The sequence below is a fragment of the Mugil cephalus genome, chromosome 10, assembly GCF_022458985.1.
Source record: "Mugil cephalus isolate CIBA_MC_2020 chromosome 10, CIBA_Mcephalus_1.1, whole genome shotgun sequence".
NCBI lineage: Eukaryota > Metazoa > Chordata > Actinopteri > Mugiliformes > Mugilidae > Mugil > Mugil cephalus.
In genome coordinates, this window is record NC_061779.1 from 12,225,182 (window position 1) to 12,246,037 (window position 20,856).

At 43.3% G+C, this 20,856-nt stretch overlaps 3 protein-coding genes and 1 long non-coding RNA gene across 7 annotated transcripts; 2 read left to right on the forward strand and 2 right to left on the reverse strand.

Moving 5' to 3' along the window:
* neto2b (neuropilin (NRP) and tolloid (TLL)-like 2b) lies at positions 1-9,511 on the reverse strand. Of its 3 annotated transcripts, XM_047597570.1 has the most exons (13): positions 8,038-9,509; positions 6,754-7,629; positions 5,544-5,600; positions 5,266-5,424; positions 4,476-4,724; positions 4,256-4,303; positions 4,027-4,154; positions 3,558-3,659; positions 3,212-3,338; positions 2,768-2,881; positions 2,129-2,259; positions 1,958-2,050; positions 1-1,879 (listed from the first exon to the last, which is right to left on the reverse strand). In XM_047597570.1, exons 2-13 carry the CDS (start codon positions 6,761-6,763, stop codon positions 1,430-1,432), a joined length of 1,668 nt encoding a protein of 555 aa, XP_047453526.1. In that variant the 5' UTR covers positions 6,764-7,629; positions 8,038-9,509; the 3' UTR covers positions 1-1,429. The 3 variants fall into 3 exon arrangements, with proteins under 3 accessions (XP_047453526.1, XP_047453525.1, XP_047453528.1); XM_047597569.1 differs by having other exon boundaries at positions 6,754-9,509; XM_047597572.1 differs by lacking the exon at positions 2,768-2,881 and having other exon boundaries at positions 6,754-9,511.
* A 3,988-nt stretch (positions 9,512-13,499) lies between these two features.
* si:ch211-127m7.2 lies at positions 13,500-15,982 on the forward strand. The gene is made up of 3 exons (XM_047595697.1): positions 13,500-14,973; positions 15,058-15,160; positions 15,568-15,982. Exons 1-3 carry the CDS (start codon positions 14,870-14,872, stop codon positions 15,922-15,924), a joined length of 564 nt encoding a protein of 187 aa, XP_047451653.1. The 5' UTR covers positions 13,500-14,869; the 3' UTR covers positions 15,925-15,982.
* Positions 15,983-17,127: 1,145 nt separating this feature from the next.
* On the reverse strand, positions 17,128-18,301 carry LOC125014542. The gene is made up of 2 exons (XR_007113521.1): positions 18,189-18,301; positions 17,128-17,700 (listed from the first exon to the last, which is right to left on the reverse strand). It is a non-coding gene; the product is annotated as an uncharacterized LOC125014542 (long non-coding RNA).
* On the forward strand, positions 18,271-20,784 carry LOC125014540 (E3 ubiquitin-protein ligase RNF12-B-like). 2 transcript variants are annotated; one of them, XM_047595694.1, is made up of 2 exons: positions 18,271-18,431; positions 19,260-20,784. In XM_047595694.1, the coding sequence occupies exon 2, from the start codon at positions 19,272-19,274 to the stop codon at positions 20,187-20,189; it is 918 nt and encodes a 305-aa protein (XP_047451650.1). In that variant the 5' UTR covers positions 18,271-18,431; positions 19,260-19,271; the 3' UTR covers positions 20,190-20,784. The 2 variants fall into 2 exon arrangements, with proteins under 2 accessions (XP_047451650.1, XP_047451651.1); XM_047595695.1 differs by having other exon boundaries at positions 18,308-18,431; positions 19,265-20,784.
* The last annotated feature ends 72 nt before the right edge of the window (positions 20,785-20,856 follow it).

Here is a 20,856-nt window from a genome sequence, read left to right on the forward strand (position 1 = left end):
TTTTACATGTTGGTCACGAAGCCAATATTCATTATTTTTAATATAAATCTCACAGGGGAAAGAATAACAAACACATTGGTAGCTGAGTCGATCGATTAACACCGACTGAAACTCTGAGCCGTGAGATAAAAAGCCCTGGAGCCAGCTTCACCTTGATCTACAGATCTACTTTCGATTTCCACAGAGCAGTCCATTATCTCATATGCCCCAGATTACCTGGCTAATCACAGACATGATAAAAGCAATGATGTGTACCAGTTTAATGAATCACTTATACAAGCCCAGTTTACAGAGCCCTTGCATACGATTGAGACTGATGTTGTTTTTGTGCTTGTCATGTGTGCAAAGCAAAGTAAATATCTTACCGTTGTTTATTCTTGAGTATTTCAAGGTGTACTCAAAGGTCAAATGCCAAGTGTATGCCAGGGCCGGCTGGTGAGAGCTGCTCCCATGCGCTAGCACCAAGAATGAATGAGCATGTATTTGCTTGTGCATCTGCATAGTTGCTCCATTAATTATCTGCCCAGTGAATTTTCTGAATATGATAAATGCACCGCTCAGACTCGCTGACTCAACAGTGAGCCTTCTAAATGTGTCCTGTGCCAGAATCAAGGTTACACAAGTAACACTGTGCCTGTGCAGGGGATATCATCGCTCTTGCTCCCTGTTCTTAGATTTTCACACGAGCACGTCATCGCTGCCATGTAACATGTTCAAAGTGTTGTGTTTTCATACAGTCTACAGAGAATTTTACAATCTTAACTTTGATTTAAGGTCATTACTGGCACTTTGCTATTCATTAATTTATTAAACAACTAATTTGAAGCTTGTTGATTTCTCACTGCTGAGTACAGGGAAATTTGCACATGTCTGTGGCTGCGGTTGTTACACAACATCACATTTTGTAAATAAGTTTTGTAAGCAAAGTTCCAACCGGCATACCTGTGAGACACACCTGATCACATGCAAAGTCAAAACTGACTCTAAACCAAAGGTAAGATGACACTGTTACTAAACCAGTGCTGCAGAAATTTGTTTTAAATACGTTTATTAATGGACCAAATGAAAACTGAGAGGTAATTGTTTCCACCGGTAACTCAACATGTAAACACACCTCCTTTTGAAACATGTCTCAGAACACAAATTCAGCCTCAACAGTGAATAACAAGAAAAATAAACAATACAGAGTATATTCATTTGTCATTATTTGTAGGGTTTTATCGTGAATATGATACCAACCCACCATGGGCTGTTTACAATTTACAAGCTGATTTGGCAGTGCTTGAGTATCTTGAGTATCTTCAACGGACCACTTCTAAGGAGGAGCTAAGTAGAAAAAAGAAGAGTGGCAAATCATGGTAATTGTTCAGTATTCCTCTTCTTTTCTGCCCCTCCCCAGCTTTAATTGTGCGAACCTCGCCTCTCCTCTTCAGAAGTCCATGGACAAAGACCTTTGCTGAGCCATTTCAAAGTTTCCTCTTCGGCTTCCGGCCCTACGCACATACACATCATACCTTCCGTCCTCATCCTCTTCCTCGTCCTCTTCCATGACCCTGTCCTGCCGCCCGAGCCCTCTGTCGCCCACACTGTGTTGGCCCTGCATTCTGCCGGGTTTCATGCTGGGCCAGCTCTTCTTCCGCAGACTGCTGTTCAAGTCTCTGAAGGGAGGCAACCCGCTCTGGAAGTCCCCTCTGAAAGGGGGGAGCTCCAAGGATCCCCTCTCCAGGACGTGCGCACCATGACCCGCCTTCATGCAGTTGACAGAGGGGTGGGAGCCACAGTGGTGTTCGTGAACGCAGCGCGATCCTGACGAGGACCTCCTGAGCGCCTGCAGCGACTGGAGCTCCTCTGATAACTCGCCGAGGTCCCCAGACATCTCCTGAAAGAGACAACGTCATTAGAAGTGTGAAATAAGGTAAGCATGTGCGTGTAACAATCAGTGACAATGATTGATGACCTTGTCTCTGAGAGTGAAGAGCTCATAGTGTGGAGGGTCAAACACTTCCTGGAAGTCAGCACGGTGGAACATACTGTTCTTACGAATCAGCACCTGAAAGATATCATTAAATGGCCTCGTGAATGGACAGTTGTGGCAAAACACCGGGATCATTTGCCGCATCTTGATTACCTTTTTACGAGGCTGTTTGACTTGCACCAGGATGGAGACGATGAGGAGCAGCAGCACGACCCCCGTGGAGACACAGATGATTGTCCCGTGCGTCTTTGTGATCTGGTGAAAAATATTTTTACTCTTTTTCTCTGCGTGAAGGAGATAAACAGAGTGACAAAGAGGGTTTAAGTATAAGGGACGCTGAGAGTGCATCACTCATTTACTTGTTGACCGCCCTCCCCATCAGGACTGGCTGCATCTTCGGTTGCCAAGATCAATTCGGAGCCCTCACTAAAAGCCAAGCCACTGATAAACAGCCTTCACAAAATGTGAGGCGCTTAGGTTCCACTTATCAGCCAAAAAGCCCTGAAGATTTTTGAGCTGGAAATCCCATGAGATGGTGATTTCTCTGCCAAGAAGGGAAAGTTTGTCCTGTCACACATACTACAATAAAAACCTGCTGAGGCCTGTTTGAGTGCGCTGGTGCAAAAACTTTGTAGAATTGTATCCACAGAAACTCCAGGACGCTCAGCGTGACGCAACATAGTCAGACATGACATGAATCGCACTATGTAGCACAACAGAACTCATTGTAACACAGCGCGGCACGGCACGGCACAGAGGATCAAAGAAAGCGCTCTGGCAGAACTGGAGTACCTTTGCAGTTGCTTTCATCCCAAGGAAAGACGCAGTTTTGTATGCCGTTGCACACCAGAGAAGTGTTGATGCACATGTTACTGTGGCAAAAGAATGTGCTGCTTGTACAGGGCGCTAAAACACAAGCACAAGGTGCATCACGGGTTATGTCAGCTATGCAGAGAAACTGAAAAAGCATCCAAAACCACGAGAAGTAAAATACATTTTGTTCATTTGTTGTACACATTGGCCAGAGCCGCGTAACTAGATTAATGAATATGTTGTATAATTAAACTGCAGCTGAAACTACTCTTACAATGTTGCAGTGATTAAAAGCCGCCACAGGAGTGCGCTGTTAAAAATATGTCACACATTCGAGACGTGCTTGCCCCGTCACAGAAGCTGCAGAAGCTAAACATTATGGAGTAATATGTGCAACGACAATGATCTGCAGGAGAAACTCACGGTCAGCGAAGGAAGTGAACAGCATCCGGAAGCGGCTGAGGCGGCTCGTCTCATCCGCCCACATCCTCACAACTCCCACACCGGTGTCCAGCATGACGTCGTTAGCTACTGTACTACAAAACTTGGCCTGCAAGAAACCACACACCGTTTGCTTCGATACTTGTGGATGTGCAGTCTCACTGAGGCCAAGGTCTGCAGAACAGTTGCTACATATTTGATGATTTAAAGGAAAAGGTAAATCTTGTTATGTAGCAGATGAAGAGAATGAAACTGAACTGAGTACTGAAAGGTGAGTGATGCTCTGAGCAACAAAATAAAGTACAGACACATAAAACGAGCATCTTACCTTTAGGTCCTCGATGGCGTTACTGCCATCGTAAACGGCCACAAAGTTCTTCTTACATTCATTTGAGTTTTCCATCTGGTATTCCAAGAATCGCAGGTAAATCTAGAGGAAGTAACGAGTGAAAGCGTTAAGTCACCTTCGCGTAGACGCGCATACCCAGGATAACAAAAATAAATAAAAGACGTGATAAAAATTCGAATGAGCACATGCTCTGTCTTTAGGGTTGTGAAGAGGATATGAAAAATGTGCAGCACCGCAGATGCGGAGGGGGCGAAGAGACTGCAGACTGGAGTCTCATCTTTCAAACCACTGTGCCGTTTGTCATTTTTGCTCGCACTGGATCACACCCGCTCTCCGCTTAAATTCAGTTTGCTGAGAAGTGATTCTTTCCTATTTTTCCTAAACATATTCGTCTCACCTAAGCGCCCACTTATTCTTAATTACCGACGATATGTCCACAATCACACACCCTGTTACTTGCAGGGGCTCGTATAGTCCAGATGCAGTCCACCGCCTGATCGGGCTTCACTTTGTATTCGTCCTCCACCTGACTGGAACGGATCATGCCGTCAGCCCCAGACAGCTCAAACTGACAATCTGGCACACAAAATTTAAGACCAAGAAAGCAGAAAAAAAAAAGATTAGGTGCCGGTGGAAACTGCAGTTGCTTCATTTGGGTAGACATCTGGATGCTTTACCTGGGATGGGGTTTAACAGTCCTCCCACGTGCAGATGAAATTCAGGGTCTGTTAAGGGACAAAAGAATACACATAGGAAGTGGCATGTGTCAACGTTCCCTCTGTCAGAGCAAAGATATTTCATTGCATAATAACAGATGATTGAAGCCAGTGTCAGGACGGTGCAGTGAGAATATTACAGGACAGGGATCAATGAACCATCCCCCTGCACTTTAATCACCTGCAGTAAAGCTGTACTGGACCAGGAAGCCGGCCCCCTCCAGCTCCTCGTCACTGTAGAATCGAATCCACATGAAGCGTCCGCTCGAGAGGACGAGCCCGGGACTGGCCGTGCCGCAGAAGCGATTGATGAGCGGCGAAAAGCTGAAGGGGCCGTCCCGCACCTCGATGTTGTCGAAGCGACACTTGAACGACGCCTCGATGTGGAAGGCGTCGGCAAACACCAGCTCAATCCTCTGGCGTGGCAGGGCTGTGGAGAGACTGGTGCTGTGTCATCTGTGCTGCCACAGGGGAAGGACGCAGCCAGAGAATATATATTTCTCAGTGCTGCATATTCTTTGCACATTATTACACTAGGCCGGGGCGGTTTTGTGGCAGCCAGTGGCAATTAACTGGAAATTGACGCACGAAATATCAAAGCCTGATACGTTGTTCAGTTTGTAAGATAATGAAGTCCAGAGTGGGAAAAAAAAAGTTACATCCTGCCAGACTGTAAAAAGGACAAAAGGGCAAAATTATGATTGCACATAATAAGCAAGGATAGATGCTACCTTGGCTTTATTACGGAGGCAGGTATCCTAAATCTATAAATGAATGAGGGAGGCGATAACAGCAGTTTGAATTATTGATCAAACAAATGGAACATCGTTTTTCGGCGGTGGCAGAATCCCATTAATTAACATCAGGACGGAGAATATAGCATAGTTCAACATTAAAATCTGCAACGTTTCCAAAATGTACAAGCCACAGGAGGGAAAAGATCGGGCTCGGGTGTGTGTGCGCCTTGTTACCTTCCAGTATGTACAGGCAGTCCTTGTTAGGAGGGTACGTATTCGGGTAGTTTGGGGAACTGAAGGTGCCTCCATCTATGTTTCGTACCCAGTTTCCACAGTGACGTGGATTCTGTGGTCTTGGAGATGTAATAGCTCCTTTCGATCCAGCACCTCCATCTGCACGTGACACAATGCAAGAGGCACATGACATTGACAAACTGCACAAAATTACACTCATACATAAGAAGTCCTTCTGTGAAAGGAGTGCAGGAGAAATAAAGAAGATGAAATCTTACCTTTAATCTTTGCGGCCACTGCAAATCCCCCCTTAATGAACAGGAGAAATATCCAGACTGTACAAGAAGACAACAGTACGTGATCTCACAGTGAGGAGGGGTACAATCAAGGAATAGAGACAAGAGAGCAAGAGGGCTTAGCCGGATTTGTGTGTCTGTGCCTGTTGTCTCGGTGCAGAAACCTTGAATGTATATAAACAGGCCAGCGGTGCGGAGTTCAAAGCCTGGCCGAGAGAGAACAAGGACACGTTGCTTCCACCATCTGCCTGTCTCAACTCTTAACCCTATTTTTCTTTCCTCCAAGTAACACGGTGGCCGAGAGCCTCACACACATCTGCCATCTGCTAAGAGTGTTGTGCCATGACTTGTAATGGTACATTGAAGAAGTCATGTATCACAACATCAGATCTTCAGCCACGTTTGTAGCCATTATATAAAATGTGACCTATATAGACTGCGTAGCCCGAGGACACCAGTCTGTTTTGAGTTTTCACCAATGTGGCATGTTGGCGTGTTGTCCGCGAGCCTCCAATGGCAAACGGCGAGGCACAAAACAGCGGCCAATATGTACAGTAGTTTGCTCACATTTATACTGAATGCTGCTGTTACAGGAGGGAGACGACTCATTTAAAACTTCTAAAACCGTTTTCTAATCTTTACCGATATTAACTGTTGATTCAATCCTTTATCTAAATGCAACATTGAGCATGTTAAAATGAATACAACATGTCTTAAACCCTTAGAAATACTGAATATGAATTACTTATTTTAGTGAACTGATGGATAAATACTGGTTGCACCTGACAGCCAGGGTATAACAAGGCAGAATAAAGGTTTTCTGTTTAATGTAAATTTCCACTGAGACCAGCATATCCAGTGTGTGTGTGGAGGCAGCAGCAGAAGCCCAAATCCTCCTCCTGTCCAGACACAGAGCCCCCACATGCTGATGCACAGGGGGAAAACAAATTCCCTGCTTAAGAAAGAAAGAAAATCTGGAGCTGAAAAAACTGGGTGCATGGAGAACATGTAGGGAACTGTCACTTCAGCACCATGACCTGCTGCCTGCAACACAGAAACTTTGCAAACGAAGACACTAGTTTGTCTAATATACGATTAGACTAGAACTAGATAAGAACTGAGATAAGAACCCGCACCTCTCGCATCTCCTATTTAGCGCAGATATGGATGGATGTGGATGATCCTCACTCACCTGCACGCATCCTCACCGCTGGACTCTTTTCGACTTCAAACTTGAGCAACTGGCATCCCCGTTTAAATCAGAGTTTTGGATTAGATCATGTTACTGATTGACAAATCCAACTTTCACCCTTTCATCCTAATCTCGTTGGTCAAAATGAGAGACGCTTCTGAGAAAAAAAGAAAAAAAAAAGGACGGGAGCTGATGAACTCATCACCATCAGTCTTTTTCCTGTAGAATTACAAATGTTTCCCAGGGTGCAGACGCTGTCCCCGCGGAGCTCAGCGTGCGCCAGACTCTCCAATAAACCGATGATCTGTCCGCGGCTGCTCGCGGTTTTAAGATTGAGCTCAGTTGGCGCTCGATGGGGGTGACGAGCTGATTGCGCATGCGCATCGTCAGAACATGAGCGATATGATAATCGAGACACCGCCTGTTTGGCGAAGTGATGAATTAACTGGGAATTTCTCATTTTTAAAAAATCTAATTAGCTCATACAAGGGCAAGTTTCCAGATGGAGAATGAACACACACACAGACACACGCAGTCTCCCTGGTCACAACTCTGCCAATGCATTGCTTCCCCGTGCGTCTCTGATGCTTTCCCTGTAGTCTCTTTTCAATTTTCTCCAAGGACACTCCTCACGTAAAGCCTGAAAACCTTGCTGGAGCTGGAGGAAGATGAAACTGGAAGCCGAGAGTTGGCGGGATGGAGATTTTCCTTTGATGTGATGCCTTTTAAGAGCAAAACCTGCCACCGTGTCCACTGGCAGATTTGTGCCTTTCTAGATGATTGTAATTGCTTTAAAGCAGCAGCTTTGCTCTCAGGAGAGGTGCACAATGTAACCAGCCCCCCGGCAGTCAGAGACACTCTGGCTTTGACAAATGCCTGTGACAAAAAAAGAGCTCTCACTTGGCTGGCCATATGCATGTACACTACAAATTGTACCAGCAGAACATCCGAGTACATTAAGTTGAGTGATGGTGTTGAATTGCTTATAAAGTTTGTGGGTGGAAAGTTCTGATAAAAGTTAAAAAGTTTTGCCTTAAGTGAAAGTATTATACTATATATTATAAGTCAGAATCTATCATTCAATTACACAGTGTTTTACATTACATCTGCATTAATCCCAGGATTAATATGTCTGATGCATAAATATTGAAGCAAAACTTATAATTTATAGCTGATGGGGATTAAGCTCATTTTTGCAACTTTAATTAGGATTTATTTTGTTATGAGTGAATCGTATGCAAAATCTGCTTTGGTTTCATTTTGTGATTAATGCCGAAAACGTACCATTTCCCCGTGACACATTCTGATGACGGGGAAGTCATTAAACCGGCTGCTCATCCAAGTCTCTGTTCATCAAATAAAAAGTCACAAATTCAAGTTTGACGGAAGAAAAAACAGAAGCAGACAAACTTCACAAACAAGCCACAAATCACAAAGCAACGCACCCCAAAGCCCGGGGGCCACGTTTTCAGAGTCTCCACGGCCATCATTATTCAGTAAGGTGGGACCAAGATTTCTTGTGCAGTAACAACCTCGGGGTAAATTAATTCAGCAGGAGACGAGCACACTCGCACACACAATATATGCACGGTGCTGAAGTTGCGTCATCTGGGCCTGTATATTAAATATGACAGTATTCCCCAGAGATTGATTATAAGCTGAGAGTGTTGTCTCAGAGATGCATGAATCATTTATATTCAGGAGAGTGTTTGGTTTTGAGGGAGTGCTGCACTCCATCCTGAGCTTGTGTGACACTTGAACTCCGGCGAGGCAGTGGCCGGCCATCAGAGAACCTCTCTCAGCTCCTGCTGTGACCAGTTGTTCCCACTGCACATGCTGCTGCTCCATGTTGGTCCTTCATTCATAGAGTATGCAGACTAATTCACACAGAGCATTACCACACATCAGGGGTATTCAAATCTGCATCTGTTGCCATGGCAACCGGGCTGGTGTCTCGCCGGCTTCCTCTGAGGTAATCAGAGACATGGAAAGCAGAAGTTTTTCACAGGGACGGGGATGAAAGTGGGAGAAGAGAGGTGTGCTGCTTTCGGTTGTCGTTACTTGAAGCCAACGGAGGTGTTGAGTTTCCTTTGAGTCCCCACCCCCCGCGAGTGACTGTGATGTTGAGAAAGCTTCGGCAACACTGATTTGTCCTTGAGATCTCTTTGTTTTCACGCCACAGTGCCGTCGCTTTTCCTATGTTTCTGACTTAACGCTCTCTTTCTGCTGATAAACAACGCCATCCCGTGATACGTACCTTTCAAAGAAACGTAGGAAGTTAAAATAGCATCTTATATCTGTTGGCAAAACAAACGCATTTGATCGATCTAACACTCTGCAGCTGCTCTGTGTGCTGTGAGGAGAGGTTGTTGCCAACTTTTGTTGCCAATGTCAACGCTGACCTTTCAGCTTAAATGTTAAATCTGACAAGACGAGAAGACTTCAGCAGCGCTCGTAATTCAAACGCAATGATTTCATCTACCGAGGACAATACACAACACAATTAAAGGCCCCACAGAGGCTGTCGAAGGATCAGGATGCCGAGCTTCCATCTCAAAATACAAGCAAAAGTTATAATAAAGAGCATCTGCACAGTACAACGTCACCTCAGTGATCTCCTAAGACATACACTGATCAACCAATAATATTAAAACATTAAATAATACTGACTATCTTGTGACAACACAATGTTCCGCTGGGAAACTTTTGTACTCTCATGTGGATGTTACTTAGACATGCATCACCCTTAGACCAGACCAGACACCAGGACCCCATAGCAATGAAATTCCTTGATGGCGCAGACACAAAAATGGTTTAGGAACAACTAAAAGTATGAAAAACAGCACAAGGCGTTGACCTGGCCTCCAAATTCACAAGATCCCAAACTGATTATGTATTTATGGGATGCACTGGAATAAGCCTGATCCACAGAGGCCCCTCCCCTCAACCAATAGGACCCAAAGGCCCCCACTAATAACATCCTGTTCCCAGACACCACAGGACACCCTCATAAAACCCATGTTTATTTTCTGACAACTGTTTTGGAGGCACAAAAGAGGCCCTACACAATATTAGGCAGGTGGTCATGTTGTTATGCCTGATTGGTGTACAAGTAGTCTCATTCTTCTTACAGATTCATGACTTAAAAAAAGGACTCATCTGTAATGTTAAGATATTCAAAGGTCTTTTTGTAACGTCACAACCGTTTAGGCAAACAGGCCGCACAAAGACTCGAAGGAAAGCGGAGAAGAAAATAATGAATCCTAAACTCTTCATTTGCAGGACTGTAATTAGCATTTTGATTAGAGTCTTAACCAGGCAAGTGATTGCTCTTATTAGCTTGTGTTTAAGGGCGAAATTTACATCTTCAATTTGGCGCCGTCCACGGCTGAGTGAGCTCGGTGAAATCAGCTTCCCCTCCCTTTACCTCGTCTTTGTTCCTCACCGTGGAAGTTGTCTGCGGTGCCCGTGCGTATGCGTGTGCGTCTTGCGCGGGGAATATTTTTGCTAATCTGAAAAGAACGATGATATTTCAAGGAAAAGGGCAGCGCATTTGATTCTGCGCCTTTTGCTTGATGAGCTTGTCGTAGCACAACACACAAACCATTTGGTGAATTTAGAAAAAGAAAAAGAAAAAAAACACTTCAGAGGGAAATCATTAAAATAGCACCACGACCCCCTGATTGCCAGGAAATCCTTGTGGGTTTGGCCTATTACTGTTGATGAGAAATCGCAGCAGACTACAAGTCCTGACTTTAATAGGGTGGAACAGATTATTGCGTCCCAGTGACTACTCATTTTTCATCCTTTTTTTTCTTGTCCTCGCGCACATTTTAGCTCTGCAGATTTCTACTGCCTCCATGCTCCGAATGGCACAACTGTGGATTACGTTACAAGTCATCACCATCGTGCTTGGTCTGCTGTGTTAAATTCCGCACTCATCGTGCCAGGGAGACCGAGGCAGGCCATCTACTATAGCCGCAAAAGTCTTTTCGTCAATAAGCACAGTTTATTAACCCTCCCTGTAAGGCAGTTTGTCAAAAACATCAGTGACACCAACATTTAATTTGAAATTTAATCATCCACATGGACGATTCTTTACATAATGGCAAGATTAGGAGCCAAAGACGCACCGCCTCAGGAGACCAAGCTGTTGAGAGTAAACACAGCCATGCTATTCCTTGACAGATTTAGACATGTGTTGTCACGCAGCCGGAAGACCTAATGCTGAACTCCATTCTTATCTCATGCCCATATGACAATATATTGACCTCAATGTTGGAAGAAAAAGCAACAACAACACTATAAGCCTTCAAAAAGAAAATCTATTTTAAGACAAGTTTGTCTAGTGAGATTACTAGCTCCCTATTTCTCTTTAATCCTAATCTTATGTCTTTACGTTTCAGCGTTCCTTCTTCTCTGCTTTACAAAGTCTGCTCCCATTGGGGGCTACATCTTTCTGCATTAAGATGCACGTGCAGTTTGTTAAGTGGAAGTAATCAAATGAAAATATGCATATCCAGCCTTTTCACTACCATTTGATGTCATGCAACTGTCACTCCCAAACCTCTGAATCAAGAGTATGAGACAGCACAAAGAGTGGGTGTGGGTGGCAGAGCTCCACATTGTGACAGAAGAACACTAACTGGAAATGACTGGCTCCCATGTGCTTTGCAGCAATCAGTGCCAAGTAGTGGGAGCTAAAAAGCAAAAAGCGATTTCCTCTTTCCTTTGTTTTACGTTTGATGTCTCCCTTGTCTGTCCTCTGTGTGTCTTTTTTTTCTCATTCATCTCAAATTGCAGTTTCTAGACACCACGTTGCATCGCCAACGCACGGCATCATTCGGTGGAATTGAATTTAAAAAAACTCGTTCTAAATGTTTCTCTGTGGTGCCATATGGCCAATCACAAGGAAGGTTTCCGGGGGCAGATGGCAAATGGCAATGACCTTTACTCAAAGCAGGGTTAAGCCCAGGAAGACAAATATAAGCTCTGTCTGCTTCCTACCCATTAGGACCCTCGGACCAAGGATAAAGTGAGAAGACTCCGGAAAATGATAGTACATATAAATTATATAGATACTATATATAGATTATACAGATACTGATCATTATTGTCCGGTATGTCCGAAAAAAAGATACTCTAGAAAATCCTGATATTTACATCAAACAATAAAAAAATAAATTAAAAAAACAGCACAAATGCTCTCACAGCAGTACATTTAGAAGACAGCGTGTCCACATTTGACCCATAAATTGAGCTTGCAAGAAAACCAGCGGCAAGATTTAGTCCATTAGCGGCAGAAATCTTCTTAGCACCGCCTGATCTGTGGATGTGGCAGGAAGCCTGGAGGAGGATGAGTCAAACGCTGCTCCAGGTTCTACAAAATTTTTTTTTTTTTTTAATGTTTGTATTATTTTTTATTATGAGCTTAATGAACTGTAAATAACAGTCTTTAGTAGTAAGCGAACAAAGAGTAGTAGTTATTGTTGAGACGGATTGGATTCAGCTCTGCAAGAAAGCTGTCGCGGACCTTCTTGTGGCAAGTGGAAAACCCACTTCATTGTTGTCTAGTAATTATCCATTTCTGCCTGGTGTTGTTTTTACTTTTAGTTGAAAATGAAACACACCACGCGATGAACAGCTATTAAGTCTCCCCGTTGAGTGCCATCTGCCGTAAATAATAATAACGTGGTGGGAGATTTTAGGATTTCTTGTCGTGTACCAGATCGTGCCTCTGATTATTTGTGGTTCCTAAAATTCACTGGCCTTGACAGCTTTAGGGGTAAATCACATTGTGAATACATCTGGCTGCTAACGTGCGTTTGGCTTCGAGATTTTCCACCCTTTTTCTGCACTTTTTTTAATTTAGTCAAATATACAAAGCTGGTCTGTGCAATCAAGGCCTAAGCACTCGTAGGAAGGGGCTTTAGAGACATAATTAAAAGGCTGGAGTGAGAGAGACGGCAGCTTTGGGTACAAAGTATCAGAAAGTGAGAGCACGATTGAGGGTTGTTTGAACGTCAGCGATTGAAAGAGCAGTAAAAGGACAGGGAGAGGAGAAAAAAAGAGGAGAGCGAGAAATAAATGTGCCATCCATCGAGAGTATCGACTGTCGACTAGTGGGAAGAAAGTGGATGGGGCTAGAAGCCATGAGCCTTTCACTATAAGTCCACAAATAACTGTAATTATCTGTCTGTACCTTGACAATACAAACAGAAAGTGGTGCTGATGACGACGGAACAGACTTCTGTGTTGAAGTTTTGAGGTTCGATGCGGCTTTCCGACATGAGACTGAACGTGTCAATGAAAATGTGGGAAGATGAAGTGAAAAGGGGTTAAGAGTGGAAAACAGCAGACGAGCTGAAAGTCCCCCAAGTGAGAGAGAGAGAGAGAGAGAGAGAGAGAGAGAGATGTGTGTGAATTTGGATGATCAGACTTGCAACACAGTTTTAATTACACAGCACACTACTTGCAGCCATGATTAATTCCAACAGAGTACAATGTGTGCGTGTGTGTGGGAGGGAGATTGAATGAATACAGAGCTAGTACTACATACAACCATGGACGTTTTCCAAGCCACATAAAACTATATCTCTACCAGCATAATGTCCTGTTCAGTATTCACAATAATACATTGAGAAAAAACTTGCAATAATGTGATGTGTGATGTCTGTTTATCTGCTGTCACACTAATATCATTGACCAAACTGTGATTTTACTCATCATCCACAACAGGTGAAGGTGACCCAGTTCAAAGCTACAAAAGATCTAGCATGCAGAGGCTGCAGGTCGCATACAATGAGGCTATGCGCATTCTTTTCAAAAAACAAGAAAGAAATATAAAGCACTTTTAAGAAATTGAATGTTTAAATTCATGCAACGACTGGAAGAATCTGGGAATGGTATCATAATGGTACTTAATAATACTAAGTCCCACTTTGAGCTGTACTTGAGCTGTACTCGCTGTACCTCCAGTCTGAGGGTGCACTGGCTGAATTTTTTGTGTATAATCTGATTTTTATTTTTATGTTTTTTTCAGGCAACACCGGGGTCCTCTGTGGGAAAGTTACAGTTCTGGATGTTCTTTCTGGGGACACTATCTGTCTTTTTCACAGCTTTTGCACGTCACATTTCAGTGTAGATAATGCATGCACTCATATTTATTGTATACATATAGAACATGTACTTCTTCCTTGATTACGGATAGATGGTTGCACGTGTGCATACAGGAATAATCCCAGTGTAAGCACATGTGTCTTTTTACCAGTATCATTGTTTTCTAAGAACATGTATACTATATATGCAGATTGTAGCATTTTCTTACTGCCTTGCTTTTTTAATGCTGACATGTCACACCAAATTTCCCCTGTGGGGGAGTTAATAACAATAAATATTATCTTTCTTGTTACCATTCATGCTGCAGCCTAATTCGACTCTACTACCTCAAAGGTGGAAATATCAGCGCTTTTAAATCCACAACTGGCTGCTTTAGATAGCTGTTTGTAGATTCACTTACATATGATTAAAAAATAATAATAATAAAATAACACTATGTATAACAAAAAATGTTCATTGCATTACACACATACACATTACAGAAAGCACTGTCTTATCCATGCCCCTCTGTTGATTGTTTAGTGTTTATTGTTCTTTGTTAGATTAATTGCAGGTTCTCTCTTTTTTATTTTTGAAATCTCTTTTTTTTATTGTGCTAAGACTGGATGGACTTTGTGAGTTTACTTAGATTCCCTTTCATGTATTTTGGAAAAACCTCGAAACCTTGAAATAATGTACTTTTACTCACTATTAGCTAAAGAAAAATAAATTTTTACAAAGAATAATAATGTAAGCAAATTTCAAAAAAAGTCTTTCTTACTGGTCATGAATATAAATGCCAACATTAAAGAGCTCTAATGCCATCTAATGGCGAGGTATGTCGAGGGTGCTGTTCAATACTTGTCCGCTAAGAGGCGCTGAAGAGTCCATCACAGCTAGCGTGGTCACGTGATTTCACCTACAACGTGTCCGTTTCCCTTTGACGCGACGGTGGGAGACATAAACACGCTTTAGCTGCGGAAATAAATAATGTTAAGTTGCGTTCATTGAAGCCATCATGTCAGAGAGGCACCGGGCGCTGCCTTCGTGGATGGCGAAGAAAGAGGAGAAAGCGAAGGGGAAGGAGCCTCTGAAGAGCAGGAGAAAGCAGAAAGCTGCGAGGTAGTGGACACGAAACAAAGCGTCGGTTTTCTGCATCGGTTCAAGCGCTCTTTGAATAATTATCGTGCGCTCTTGTGTTCCCAGGTCCGCTTTCTACTGTATGAACGAGAAGGAGTTGGTAGAAGCTGCTCTTTCTTATCTTACCAGCGGCGCCTCTGAGGATGTTGTGCTCCTGACTCACCAACAGGTGGCGCCGATTCACTTCTTTTTTTCTTCTTCTTAAAAAAACAAACAAAAACATTTGAAAATACTCACTATTATAACAATAAAAATGCCACGCATGTCAACATACAAATCCATTGACATCCCGTTATTTGTTGTTACACACAGTTGTGTATATATAGTTCCAACTGTGGATTCAGTATATCTTCTGTTTTGAAAATCGTTTATCATTCTGTCACCAGATGTTGCAGTGTCAGTTATAATAAGTTATCACGTGTGTCTAGAACAGTGGGGGTGGGACAGTATTTCTCATGATTGTATAAACTCAACTTGAAGGTCTTAAAACAGGTCCTGAATTACAGTTTTTTTTACCACATTTGTCGGTGCGAACTGTTGTCTAAGATGTGTTTGACACCCCTCTCATGTACATAGGTTAAAGAAAAGACAACAGAGGAGAAGAAGAGGGAGAAACCTGCCACTTCACAGGAAACAGTTAAACCTCGAATAGAAACTTTAGTAGAGGAGTCCTCCGACTGCGGGGGCGACGACATGGAGGCGACATATGTCTCAGAGACAGACTTGGACATCACAGAGTTGGAAACTCTGCCGTACACCAAAAACTTGCAGGATCCTGCATCTGAGGGTCAGAGGTCAGGAGCTGTTCAGGATCGTGGCAGACTAATGAACAGTGATGCCCAGGCTGAGAAAGTGAAGGAACCAGCTGAAGCAGGAGAGAAGGAGGACGACGACGACTCCTTACGGCTTGTACGGGAAATTTTCTTCACGTGATGACACTTTTTTTTTCTTAATAAAACTCAAACCATTCACAAATACTATTGCACTGAAATGAGGAGCATATCTACCTTCAGTTTCGTACATCTTCAGCACCTTAGAGTGTGAATGGAGCCACACATAACTTCAGTCCAACCCATAACCTGTGACCCGTAACATTAAATTGTGGCCAACAAGTAACAAGTGTCATAACAGATAGCACACAGATCAGTCATACTGAAAGTGAAACAGACTGTGGTGACGTTACAGTATTTCTCTACTGTGGTCTACTGGTAGATGTTTCCACCAGAAACTCCGAGTGCTGTTTTGAACATTTACTTAGAATTTATGTTTACGAGAAACTGCACTTTTGCCATTTAAAAATAAAGCAGCAGCTGTGATATTTATGTTTGATATTTATTTTCCTGGCCAAACTGTCATCCATACTGGAAAACACTCATAGTATGTGCAATGTTATTACCATTCAACATTTAAATTCTCTCATCATTTCACTACTCACTCTGTACTGTGTACAGTCGTGTGCAATATCTGTTATACACCCTTTTGCAATTCAATACTTTTTGTTGTCATTCAGTACCTTAGATCTGTCGTACAATACTTATTGTTGCAATTCATTACTTACTTGCTGTGCAATACTGTGCAATATTCGGCAGTAGCTATCTGTTTTGCAATTCAACACTTCAGTTTGTCATGCAATACTTTGTGTTACAATCCAATTACTTTCTATTGAAATTCACTACTTTTTGTATATATGCCAGTACTTGTATACTGTTTATTCTATTCAACTTTTTTAATCTTATTATTTATCTTTTTACACAGTCCACTCTTTATTCTTGTTACTTTTCTGCACTATGTATGCTGTTGCAAACTGCAGTTTCCCCACTGAGGCACAAATAAAGGTTTTTCTATTCTATTGTATTCTAAACAGAGAGTGTAGTAGCTGCCAGCAGTTAATCTATTAATGAACTATTTCGTGCAGCTTCATGTTTGCATCTATCCACAACTTATACACATCAGAGAATCACAGACCAACAGATTTCTTTGCTTTGATACATTTACTTCCTCTGCATTCGCTTCCACAAGCCAGTTAAAAAAATACTTTACACAATTACAATATATTACAGGTGATCTAATAAAAAAGGGTTAACTGAAGATCAGTTTATGATCTGTGAGGTAATCTGTCACACTTTTTTTTTATTATTATTGGTATACTCTCCAGTCTTTGACCTTTTTATTTCCACTCAGACGTTGGCCTCCTTCCTGACAAATAGGTCAGCACAGCGGTGATCGCCAGCTCCACCTGCACACCCACGCACATGTAGAATCCACCGGTCATGTCTTTCCAACTCAAATATGACCGATAAGCCAGCAAGAAAGTAATAGTCCCAGCCAGGTTCAGGAAGCTTGACGCAGCCTGGCAGGCCATGCTAAGCGATGCTGCTGATTTGTCTTTGGCATAGGCCGCTAAGAGCAGGGCCAGCAGGGCAAAGGCCACAAGCACCACTGGAACGTAGAAACATAACGTAATCACTGTTGTTACCACAGTGTCAATGTCTATCTCAGAATGAACTCTCGAGAGAGGGCCACTGTACTGCCGAAAGGGGCTGATGAGGAGTTCATCGGAGAGGACGAAGACTCCAGCGAAGTACACCAGGGAAGTTAACATCTGAAGGAAGGCGAGCAGGAGAATCACAGATATCAATAAGTAATGGCATGTGGGATTCTTCATGGGGAGAGCTTCCCTTCTCGATTTCTTCCTAGGCTCCATGGCCTCTGATCAGTAGATGTCACAGAAAACAACACACTTATTATTAATATTACTTTATATTTATAACATTTCTGCTTCTCTGCTGTCTGATTGATCCTTGAGAATCGGCTTTGAACGGGACTGTTGTCACGTCTCAGTACCACGCAGACAAGTGTGTCACGAGTTTAATTTTTAACCACAATCAGCTGATCACCATTCTAACTTGCCTAACACTATATCTAAGCGACTGAGACGAACATTTAATTGTTTATTTACGTTTAAATCACATTTGTCATGTTAGGTGTAGGTCAGGTTGCGGTTGTGTCGAGACATGATTTATTGTCACATTAGGTTAGGTTTAAGGTGAAATATCCGTTCTGTGATTTAGTGGTGATCAGTTTGAAATTGGACACATTTGTCCAGAGCAAACAGCTACTGGGCAAATGACCCGTGGCTGAATATCAGATTTGATTAAGCAATGACAGTCTTGTTTAAATGTCTCTTGTTTACTTACTTTTGATAACGGAGAGCAAGCGGTGCAGGCAATATGATCCAGGAAGTTCAGCGTCTTTTGGTTGGTGCGCGCATTCCGCGGACGCGCACGGTGCGCAGCAGCCCCGGCGCGGCTCAGCTCTGCTCCGCTGGTGCGCGCTCTAACAGACACTTTGACGTGCGGACTTCTCCAGGCTGAGAGTGCGAGATCATCCGCAACTTCGTCTGCTTTTACTACAACGCAACTAGGGTAGAAAAAAACAAGGTTGGTTCAATATTATCTACTATTAATAGTCCACGTGTTTACCTGTTTTTATAACCGGAGCTGTTTTTCCCTCTGTCCACTTTGGATAGTTTTAACACTTTGTTCTGGACAACAGGGAGGCGGGGTCGTCCACGAGAGTTTTTGTTCGTTTTGCTTTTCACTGGCAATGAATTTCCAAATATCGCACTAATACTGCTGATGATTACAGGAACACGTGTTCTGTCGGTATGTTAAGTTGCGTTATAAAAAACAGTTGCATGCTGGTTTTGCGGGTCAGTGGTTCTGATTGACGCAGTCGGAGTGAGGTGGGGTTCATTTATAGAATATTTAAAAAGTAGAAACGTAAGGACACGGTAAACTGCATATGTGTTTGTGTGCACGTTTTCTTTTACTGCTCTGTTAAACGATATTGGGAGCCCAAAGTTTTCAGTGCACGGCTAAACAACTGTGTATTTTGCTCGGTATGTTAGTAATACCACAAGAAAATAATGCAGTGTGCAAGTGCGCAATCAAGAATTAGACTAATCAAACAAACGTTTCAGAAGGTCCTCAGACACGCCTGGAACATTCACCGTGCTGCACATGCAGGCTGTGAACGGGGGACACAATGTTCCAAGACACACAAACTGGAATATCTTTAAAATATTTGAAATTCAAACAACTTTCAGAGTCTCCCTCTCTTAATTTTTTGTTGCTGTTGTTGTCTGTTCAATCCCATTTATGATGCAGTACCATTATGGCAAATAAAATTGAAATGCGTTACTCTTAAAAGCCAGAGAATAACATTTGGTCATTTAAATCTAAATGTATTCTCGTTTTGACCCTCAGTACAGGTCCATCATGGGAAACAGGTTCAGCAGAAGGCGAGAGGCCCAAATCAGTAATTCTGAAGCTGTGGCCGCTGAACAGAAGACTGCAGAGGAGCCAGAAGCTGTTCAACCAGCAGAAGACTCTGTAATAACAGAGAAGGTCACTGAGGCAGAGGACCTAGTTGTGGTGGGCGCCGAGCCGGTGACACCGGTGGTACGTTTACCCAGTGAAGAATGTGTATCAGAGTGTAAACAGGGAGAGGCTCCGTCGTCCTCAGCCCCAGTAACTGATCCAGAACCAGAACCTGAGGTAAAGGACACCAATGCTCAAGTCCAGCCTGAACCTCTGGTCTCGGCCAGCGTGCCATCAGTTCCTGAACAAGAACCGGCTGCGCAAACAAAATCTGTTGCCGAGGCTCAGCTTGCCCCGGAGTCTGTCCCCGAGCCAGAGGCGGGCGTTGAGGCAGTGCCTGAGCCTATCGCAGAGCCAGTGCCAGCCCCCGCTGAACCTCTGGAGCAGCAGGCAAGCCAAGAGCCTCTCCCTGAGCCAGTGCATTCTTCTCCCCCTTTGGTCGACTTGGATGTCCCCGATGTCACACCCTCCCCAGATCCCATCTCAGTCCCAGCCAATTCAGAGGAGCAACCAGACATCGCAGCAGGCGAGCAATGCCAAGACAGCGCAGAGGCCGCCGAGACATCCACGCTGGAGACAGAGGAGAGCGCGGAAACCACAGAAAAGCCAGCGGAGGTGGAGGTGGAGGCGGAGGCTGCAGAGTGCTCAGAGCAGCCCGGGAGTGATGTCAACGAGGACGAGGAGAGCATTAGCGACACCCTAAAGAACTTAGAGCTGAAAGGAAATGACCTTGTCAGTGACCTCATTTCAAGTGATGTCAACATCCCTGACGGCCCTCCCATCACGGACATGAACACATCCACTGAGCTGATGTGAAAGAAGATTCGTGATGAAAGAAGTGAACGGATATTAATTCTGAAGGGACCCAAGAAACATTTTTGTTTTTGATAAGTTTGGCAAAAATTAATTATCGACAAAATGTGCCAAAAGAGGTGTGGAACTAGGTGAAATGAGAAGCCTTATGTTTTTGATACATTTATACGGTCAGCTAGCACGTGGTCGGAGCAGGTAAAGTGGCTCCAACGGCACATGTGCTTTGCGTACTTAGCTAGGTAACTGTTAGACAACAGAGATCTTCCTCTGAGCAAATCCACCTACCGAAATATAAATATATCTCCTGTAGGGACTTAAAGAAATAGGTTCCACTGCTCTTTACTGTAACGACTCTGTAAAGTAAAATCTTTAAGAGGAAATGGTGAAAGGGACAATGAATGCATCCCAAGATGGAGACAGTGTATGCGATCCACTAAAGAGCCTTATAGAAATGTCCGGTAAACGTTTATGCCTTGGCAGAGTCATGTTTAGACTAAAGGGTGACGGTTTTAATCTTATGGTATTTTACATACAATAGGGGGATTTTTTTCAGTTTAAGTAGTGGCTTGCTTTTTGAAAATAAAAATAGTATTCCACACGTGTTATGGTCACGCCCCATATTTTTTCATATAATGCGAGCTGGAGGGATTGTTAGTGTCAAAGAATGTGA